Source organism: Coloeus monedula, assembly GCF_965178545.1.
Source record: "Coloeus monedula genome assembly, chromosome: 26".
In the NCBI taxonomy this organism is placed as follows: domain Eukaryota; kingdom Metazoa; phylum Chordata; class Aves; order Passeriformes; family Corvidae; genus Coloeus; species Coloeus monedula.
This window is the reverse complement of record NC_138806.1, coordinates 6517671-6527254: the sequence shown is the minus strand read 5'-3', so window position 1 is coordinate 6527254 and position 9584 is coordinate 6517671. Positions and strand designations below refer to the sequence as shown.

Genomic DNA, 9584 nt, shown 5'->3' with positions numbered 1-9584 from the left:
GGTGCCCCACACATCTTGTTTAAGTTACTGGTTTAGAATGTCTCAGTATAACCCTCAAGCCCCATTTTCTGGGATGCTGAACTTCAGTGAGTTCTGTGCCTTTTGTGGGTCTTCAAACAGTTGGAAGGAGGGTGAGAGCAGGGGCATCTCCCACCAGAGCCTGCCCAGCACCTGGAGAGGAGCCAAAAGGAGACCCCATCGGCCCTGCACGTTTTGTAGGTGCTTGGGATGGGTGGTGCTAGGCTGGGAAAGATCTGCGCTGATGGATTCAGTTGTGCCTTTGGCCATCATTTGTGTTTCCTCATTAGCCATCCTGAGGGAGGTGAGCACTTACACTGGTCTTTTCCAGGGCACAAGCTCAGCCCTGGGGAGAGACTGGGGCAAAGCAGACCCTGAGCATGAGGCCAAGGGAGTGTTCAGAGAGTTCTGAGCTCCTTTGAAGCAGCTCTTCATAAATCCTGGTCTTAAAAGGGCTCTGCAGTGCTGGCCCTTGCCGGGCTGCCTGCAACCAGGCACATTTCCCTGTGGGTATCAGGGCAGGTTTAGCAGCCATCCTGTTGCTATTTTCTTGCCGGGCCCCCGTGGCCATTCGCGTTTAGGTTTCAGTGATCATTTAGCAAGCAGCCCCCATGCAGCCCACCCGGTGCAGGTGCTGGAGGGGGACACGTCCCCCCTTTTGCAGCTGGGGGGGGGGCAGCTGGTGGCTCCGTGGAGCCAGGAGCTGATGACAATGGGCAATTGTCAAATTGGGGCCCCTCTCGTTTGAGTTTTCTTCCTTTTATAGTAAGTAGCAGTTGCTTCAGCAGCTGGCCTGCCCTCCAGGGTGAGCACTGGGCTCTGTATATAAGGGAAGGAGCAGCCTTTGCCTTTCATCCCTCATTCGCTTCCCTCGCTGGGCGGCAGGACTCATCCCGCACCTCCGCAAATCCCGGCACGATGCCGCTCAAGAAACCCGACCCGAAGAAGGAAGCAGCCAAAGCAGCTCCAGGATCGGAGCCTGCTTTCGATCCCAAGAGCGTGAAGGTGAGTGAGGAATGAAGATGTCACCGTGTTTCTCCGTGCCTGTCATCTGCCAGACACAGGCGATGCAAAGCGCTGTGCAAATGGCATTAGCCAGGCTGGAAGCCAGCCTTGGGAGGGGAAAATTATCTGATTGTGTGGATGCAGCAGGCTGGGAGTGATGCTGTCCTCGCTGGGGGGATGTCTCAGTCTTCCCCACCCAGCCCTGCCCAGCACTCACTGGAGGGAACCAGGATGCTGCTCCCGGAGCTCCGGCGGCAGAGTCGAACCCCCCAGCTCCTGCTGAGAGCCCGTGTCGGGGCCAGCAGCAATAAAAAGCTTCTCTGCCACCCACTGTCTCCATCCTGAAGTATTTTGTTGCCTTTGTTGCCTCCTCCACATAAGAGCATCCTTTATCCAATGGCTCCACAACAGGAGCTCGCTTTTTCCGTGATTCCTCGGGATACTCACATTTTTAAGCCAGAGCTGTGGCAGGAGAGTTATTAAGAGCAGGCTCAGCATGGAGACTGTTTAATCACTTGAACTTGGGATCAGGCCTTAAAATAACATCCTTTCCACCCAAAATAGTCCTGACTGTGGTCTGAGCATCCCTCCTGCCTGCCCATCCCGCTGCTGCCAGCTGTGCTCTCCACAGGGATCTCAGCTCCACAGCAAGGGCAGCAGCAGTCAGGGACACAGCACAGCCAGACATGGCATAGGTATGGGACATGGCATGGATACGGTGCCTGCCCTGAGTCCGAGGAGGGAGAGTTCCAGAGGGGAAGAGTCCCTTTGCTCCCCCCAGCAGTAGCACACCTCTCATGCCCAGCTCTGCTCTCTTCTCTCTACAGATTGAATTCACAGCAGAGCAGATTGAAGGTAAGTGCTGAGTTCAGATTCTCTCAGAGATGGCTTTAGAAATGGGGAATCCTTTTTCCAGCTAGTTTTTCACCACAGACATGAGAGACGAGGCCCCACACATCAAATCCCCTCTTTGGGGAAAGACCAGCAGGATCCAGAGCCTGGCAGGGAAAAGATATTTTTCATTCATGGTGCGAGATGCAGCCTGGGTCAAAGTCAGGGATTCTGGTGGGAGGAACACCCCCAGAGAGTGGAGATCCAAGTGGAAAAGGGGATAAGTAGAGATGTCCTGCAGCAAAGCCAGCTGCTGAGAGTGCAGGGATCCAGCAGGTCACCCAGCCAGCTCTGCAGAGGCGACAAAACCTGCCCGAGCAGCCAAGCCACTCGTCCAAGGAGTCTGGCAACAGTCAGCCCGCATTGCTCAAGCTCACTCAGGGCTGCGACGTGTTCAGAGGGCACAGCGCGCACGTGTCCGTCCCTTCCCTGCTGGCCAGGCACGACGTGCTTTGCTGGAGTGGGAATGGGGCCACTCTCAGCTCTTCTTCCCTGCAGAGTTCAGAGAAGCCTTCGGGCTGTTTGACCGGACGCCCGCGGGGACGATGCAGATCAGCTACGGACAGTGCGGGGACGTCCTGAGGGCACTCGGCCACAACCCCACCAATGCAGAGGTCCTCAAGGTGCTGGGCAAGCCCAAACCAGAAGGTGACGGCAAGCTGGGGACAGGGTGGGACAAGCAATTCCTGTTCTCCCTGGCAGCAAGTAGAGGGTTACATTCCCTGTAGGAAGAACCCTGCAAGGTGAAGGAACTGGAAAGGAAATTATGCAGATAAGCTTCATTCCTGTGTAATTCCTTCACTCCCCCATACCATGGATGATGACATATGGGAGAGGCAGTCCTCACACAGGAATGGTGGCAAGTGATGCTTAGCAGACCTTATCCTGAACTGGTGCAAAGCAGTATAACCCGACCAGTCCCAGTGTGGCCATTATTACCATGGTGACAGACAGCCCACCTGATGGTTTAATTTTGGGCTGATATCAGGGGTCTCTGTGCAGTCCCCTGATGTTAATACTCTATTCCTCATATGGATCTTCCAATCTCAAGTCTAATATAATAGTTCCATCTCCTCATGGGGCTTCTCCCCTGTACTCTGATGGAAAAGAGAGCAAGAAAGTTAATCAGGAGGCCCTCAGAGGCTGAATTCAGCCCCATGAGGTTCATCTCTGACCTCATCTCCTCCCCTTCCAGAAATGAACACAAAGATGCTGGACTTTGAGACCTTCCTCCCCATCCTGCAGCACTTCACCCGCAACAAGGAGCAGGGCACCTTCGAGGACTTTGTGGAAGGGCTGCGTGTCTTCGACAAGGAGGGCAACGGGATGGTCATGGGGGCTGAGCTGCGCCATGTGCTGGTCACGCTGGGTACGGGCTGGCTCCAGGGGGGAGCAGGGCATGGGCCCCAGGCTCTTTCTGGACAAGTGGCTCAGGTAGCTGGCTGGCCTCACATACCGCAGAGATCCTTTTCACTCTGCTGCTCATTGTCTCTTTTAGGAGTCAATGACTCCTGAATGCGTGGCTTTTTCCATCTTATGCCACAGCTTCATGCATGATCCTGGCAAAATGGAGACTCCAGAACATCCTCAGTTATCAGACAACAGCTGCAGTGTGGTCTCTCCACAATGTCCCACCAGCATACTCAGTAGTGGCACACAGCTCTTCTTTAATCCCCTTCTTCCTCTGGTGTCTTTGGTTATCTGGAAGAAAGACAGGAAGGTCCTGGCAGGCTGAAAACCCTTCCCCTCACCTCTCCATCCTCCTCTTCCAGGAGAGAAGATGACGGAAAGCGAGGTGGAGCAGCTCATGGCAGGGCAGGAAGATGCCAATGGCTGTATCAACTATGAAGGTAGGAGCAAGAGATCCCCATTGGGGCCATCTCAGATATGACTGTCGTGTCTTAGGGTGCAAAATCCATCCTCTGCAAGGGCTCTGGTTGGACTCAATGATCTTAATGGTCTTTTCTAACCTTAATGATTCCATGATTCTATGACATTGATGATCACTGGAAGGGAGTTGTGGACCACCCTCCAAAGCCTTTCCAAAAAAGCACTGACACATGTCAGCCGGGGTGGGAACAAGGTGGTTGTACCAGTGATTTCCAGGAAAAGCAGCTGAAGACAGCATGTTTCCAAGGAGTTCAGGGCTGTTTTGGCACCATTTTGTTGCAAGCTATTGAAAATAAACAAAAATAAACAAAGCCAGCATCTTTCACAGCAGAGGCTAATTGGGAACATTTGGAGACCTGGATCACTTGCAGCTCCAAGAGGGTGAAAATCTGGAATAGGAGGTGGTTAAATTTGGGAACACCTAAAATTGGAGAGCAGAGAGAGGAAAAGAGGGGACCCATTTCTCTTGGCCTCAGAAAACTGGGGATAATGGTGCCACCTTATCTCCAAGGGTTGGCATCACTCTGACCAGGTTGGGGATAGCATGCAAAAAGTGGGAACAGAAAGAGGAATATCAGTCCTGGCAGAGCATCCCCTTCATCCCGGGGGTGTCTGGGCTGGGGGTCCCCCTCCTGCCTCTCCACCTGCCCGCCCCAGCTCACAGCATGTCCTGACCTCTCACACTCTCATTTCTCCTCAGCTTTTGTCAAGCACATCATGTCTGGCTGAAAGGAGAAACTTCAGGTGAGTTCAGCAGCATCTCCTGCTGCTCACTCCAAAATTGGAAATCCTGCAAGTAACAGCCAGGGACAGAGAAGCCAAAACCCAAACCTGCAGTGGATTAATGCCACAGGAATAATCCCAGCTCTGAAGGCACAAAAGTTACGTTGATGATAAGCAATTTCATTTGTAACTCCTACCAATTAAAATTTATCAGGACAGCATCACCCCTATCATGGTCATTTGTGGGCTGGGTAATTGTGTGGAGTCTGCTCGGAAAGAAAGGGGTGGTTTATGGAACTGAGGGGGTCAACAGCAGCCAGTGGAAATAAATGTTTTTAAACCTGCATCAGTGAATGACTTGACGCTAAGAAAATATTAAGTTCTTAGAGAAGAAATTTCCAAACTGAGAAATATCAACATTCCCATTAATGTTAGAAAGAATATGGAAAATGTACCATGGATGTTTGTTAAGCTTTTTTGTGTTCCTAGAGATCTGCTTGAGGAAAACAGAGAAACATTGCTGAGGGGATGAATTATCCCCTAAATTCATCCCCTTTGAGGGTGCATTATCCCTCTAAAATCTATTCAATTGAAAAGAAAATCCACATTGCTGCCTGGTCCCAGCTTCCCCTGCCAATTTCTTACGGTTTCATTATCTATTTACTTTTTTAAACACTTCTTCTTCCCTCAGCTATGTAAAAGCCAGGAGGCCAGAAAAAAAAAGTAAAAATGACCTTCAGATACTGCTAAATATACAAATTAAACATTTAAAAATCTCTCCCCTCCCAAAATCTCTTAAACATCAGAAGGTTAAAATGCAGACAGACAGAAGTCTGAACTTTGAATGTTCAGCATCCTTTTAATCTTCTTTTTAATCCATTTCTCTCCGGTTCTTGTTCATCAGCTCAGCAATATAGATGGTTGGATGGCATATGCTGCCAGGAGGTTTAATTCTTCACATAACTATTTTCATGTAAAACTCTTTTTTAAATGGTGTGGACTTACAGCTCTTGACATTTTGGGTTCATCTGAGAAGGAATACCCTGAATTCTCTCATCCCAAAGATTCTTTGTATTGAGTCCTCTCCTGCTTCTCCCAGGCTCTCAGAAATGTTTGAACCTGCCTGAGCACCAGGAAAAGCAAGACTCCTCCACCCATGTGCTTTCCACGAGATGTTTTGCGAAGCGTTGGCCACCACATGTGTGTGCCTAAACCCGGTATTCTGTGACATATCTGCAACTAGGTTTTAAACCTCAAGTTACTCTTTTCAGGTTTTCCCTGTGACATTTGGCTCATTAAATTTCATTCCTTCCTCCCTTACATGGTTGGTCTGGTTTGGCTTGGGACTACTTACTGACACAGTGGATGGAGGAGACCCCTCGGTCTTCACCAGCTCTCAGAGGTAACAGGGTATTCCCATTCCCCACAGGCAGAGGGGGAAAAGGCAAGGAATGCAAAGCAAGAGTTCAGACTTGTAAGTGAGGATCGTTGCCCTTCCCTTGGCATTGGGCAGGAGCTGGGCTGCAGTCTGGTCACCTCTTGCTGATGCAGACATGGAGCAAGGAGAGCACAAGGGACAGATTGCATCAAAGAGACATCCTTCAGTTTTGGGAGGTTCTTAATTTCCTCTCTGCCCTAAAATCAATCCTTTTACAAACCTGTAACCCATCCATTCTTCATCACACTGTCCCATGAGCATTCCCTCCAGGTCCAGGCTGAATAGCACCATGGAGCAAAGAGGGACCTGCTTGGCCCTGCCACTGTCCCTGCCACAGAGGGACCCGCAGGCACGGCTCCTTCATCAACGTGCTGCTTGTCCCAGTCAGCAAACACCCTTAAAAACCCCAAAATGTCAGATAAAGCATCAAAAACATTCTTTGATCTGTATCAATGAGAGATCCAAAAGTCTAGTTTTGAAGGTTTCTAGAAAGTTGACTCCTGCTGAATAAGCAAGGGAGAAGAAAAATGGGAAAAGAACAGGTATTTCTGGGCCAGGTCCACCCTCACAGCATGGGTTGATGGGTCCCTGGGGTGTGGGTAGTGTCCTGCCTGGGATGGAGCACAGCCAGGATGGGCTCCTGGATGGTTCTTCTCCAGGCAGATGGTGTGTTCCAGCCAGGAGCTGTCTGGGGGCTGTGATACAAACTGGCGACTCTCCCCCTCTTCCTACCTGCAAAGCAATCATCAGAGCATCGCCACAAGCACTGAATAATTCATGACATGTAACTCAACCTTCCCATCAGCAGAACACTGGGAGCAGAAAACACTTTCCTTTGATTTGTTCCTTATTCCAATGTCCTCACTCTGACTTTGACTAGAAGTTGAAGGCATTTTGCCTCAATGTGTTGACTTCGGCTGCCACTCGCTCCTTCCTGTGCAGTGACTGAGTAACAGCTGCTTTCAATTCCCACTGTTTGATTCAACTGCTCATAAAAAGCAACATAAGCTGTTAATAGATGCAAGATTAGATTTGAGCTCTTCTCTGTGCTATTCCTACAGCTTCCATTGGGCAGGATGTGGGCACCTCATGTTTTTAATGTACTATCTGTGCTTTAACCTCCTAGAGGACCACAGTGACGAGGTCAGAAGGGACCCTGCTTGCTGCACACTCGCTCCGGGGTCACGTTTGTCCTTGTCACCGCTGTGGCACCGACTCCTGCAGCAGAACATGCTGTGGCAGAGAGGAACGAAGCAGAGGAAAGGTGGGGACCTGCCTCAACTCACAGAGGAAATCCACAGCAGGGACTGGGGGCCCTGAAGCCATGATATTCCTGCTAAAGCCATATCTCTGCTATAGCCATGATATCTCTGCTAGCCATGATATTCCTGCTATAGCTGTGATATCCCTGCCCTGCAAGCCAAGAGGCTGCACTCCCTCTGTGCAGAGCACAAGCCTTGTGTTTGAGCCTCCAGCTTCCATGCTGAAAGGAGCAACACTAAATTAAAACCAGAGTGAGACCTGCAGAGACAGACAGAAAGCAAACAGTGGGAAATGACAGAACTAGAGGAAAACAGTTTTCCATGTGAAAAATCCAGCCCTTGAAGCACCCTTGGGGGAAGAGCCAGACACATTTTACTTTGGGGACCTGTTATGTCTCTTTAGGATAAAGCAGAGCTTGTTTGTAGCAAAGCAGGTTGGAATGATGCACTTGAACAGGCACAGTGTGTATGTCTGTACCTCTACTTGTGCCTCCATGTCTCTTCCCCTGGCAAGGCTGCTCCCCTCCTCCTCTGGAAAAGCTGAGGATTCCACAGAGAAAGCAGTTTTAGTCCCAGAGACATTTATAAAAGCATCTGCGGGTGCCAGTGAGTGACCCCACAGGCAGAAATGCACTGTAGGACTGAGGAGTCTCTGTAAATCCAGATCTCCAAAGACAACAGTAAACACTGACCTTTTACAGTTTGGATGTTTTATGTTAATTCCAGGGGACTCTGAGGAGAGGTACAAGGAGCCCCCATGCTCTGGAGAGCCTGTATCTCCTCAGGCTGTGATAAGACAGACTCTCTTACCAAAGAAGGTCTGGATGTCAGGAGTTCTGTGCCCTGGGGAATGGGAGAGACATGGAGCCAGCTTTCATCCCCAGGAGTTATCTGCAGTGCAGGAGATCAGGAGGAGGATGAACATGGACTGTGCACCTTGAAAGGCTCATTGGAGCCCTAGACCACGTACACACACCACTGTCATCACCATCAGTGAGCGAGGCCAAAGGCCTTCAGGGGAGGAGACACTTCACTGTCATGTTACTCACACCCTGGCAAAATTACTTGGATCGATGTGATTAGGAAACCAGGTGTCCATCCCAGGGGACAGCACTGCTCTGGGCCCCATTTGTTATTTGTCTCAGGTGAGGGATTGAAGAAAGCTTTGCCTGCTCACACCCTGAAAGCAAACACCTGCAGATTTGCTGCCAGTAACAAATTTGTAACTACACCTTTCAGAAGTGCAGAGAAAGAGGGGGAGGAGGCAGGCTGTGCCCTCCTGCTCCACACACAGCTTTTACTCTCATGTAAAGATACAGCCCCTGCTCACGTTTGCTCAGCAGCACATCAGAATCTGACCTTCGGGCCTGAGTGTAAGTGCAAAGCACTGAACAGAGCAGGATGGAGCACAGAGTCCGTGTAGGTGTGTGTGCATCAGGGTGGTGTCGTGGCTGATTCAGCAGGCCCACAGAAGGATTTGGAGAAGGAAGGCCTCTGCTAGCTGCAGGTGGCTATTGATAGGTCAGTATTTTTAATAAATCGAGGTTTACTTGTGCATCTTTACTCCATTCTTTTGCTAAAGCTCTGTGTGCCAGATACTGTACTTTCAAACACATCCAAGTTGTAACTGGCAAATTACCTGCCTCGTCCCTAATACCCCAGTCTGCCAGTTTTAGTCCTGGATATGAGGACATCAGGAGGAATTTCTTCACAGAATGCGTTGTTAAACATTGGAAGGGGCTGTCCAGGGAGGTAGTGGAGTCCCTGTCCCTGGAGATGTCCAAGGAATGACTGGACATGGCACTCGGTGCTCTGGTCTATTGAGAAGGTGGGGATCAGTCACAGGTTGGACTCGAGGATCTGGGAGGTCTTTTTCAACCCACAGGATCCTGTGATTTTGTGATATCGTGACTGAAGCTACCTGGGGAGAACCATCAGCACGGATCCCTCAGTGACGGGGACAGCACCTGGGCCGTGCTGACCCTGGGACCCGTGCTGATCCGACTCTGGGAACGGGGACACGGGAATCACCAGCAAAACCCAGCGCAGGGGCAGGGTTGGCTCAGGACGCACTGGTGATGGCAGGAGGCAGCCCTCGGACCAGCATCCCGGGAAACGCGGGGGCTCCCGACAGACCTGGGGATCTCGAGAGCCCGGTCTGTGGCACAAACTGCAAGTTCTACATTCCACGGGTGCAAAGGCGCCCTGCCCTGCCGGGGGTTCACTGGCCTCCTCACGCTCGTCCATCTCCGCTCTCGCTCGATCATCTCCGTTCCTGCTCGGGTGGCTCCGTTCCAGCTCGGACATCTCCGCCCCGTCGCTCGGCCATCTCCGTCCCAGCTCGGCTATCTTCGTCC

The 9584-nt window shown here is 50.9% G+C and overlaps 1 protein-coding gene across 1 annotated transcript; it reads left to right on the top strand.

The window, feature by feature from the left end:
- Positions 1-889: 889 nt before the first annotated feature.
- Positions 890-4533, top strand: LOC309582287 (myosin light chain, embryonic; the record flags this gene model as incomplete). Its single annotated transcript, XM_082297362.1, has 6 exons — positions 890-1023; positions 1851-1878; positions 2413-2562; positions 3110-3283; positions 3687-3764; positions 4505-4533. Exons 1-6 carry the CDS (start codon positions 937-939, stop codon positions 4531-4533), a joined length of 546 nt encoding a protein of 181 aa, XP_082153488.1. The 5' UTR covers positions 890-936.
- Positions 4534-9584: the final 5051 nt, after the last annotated feature.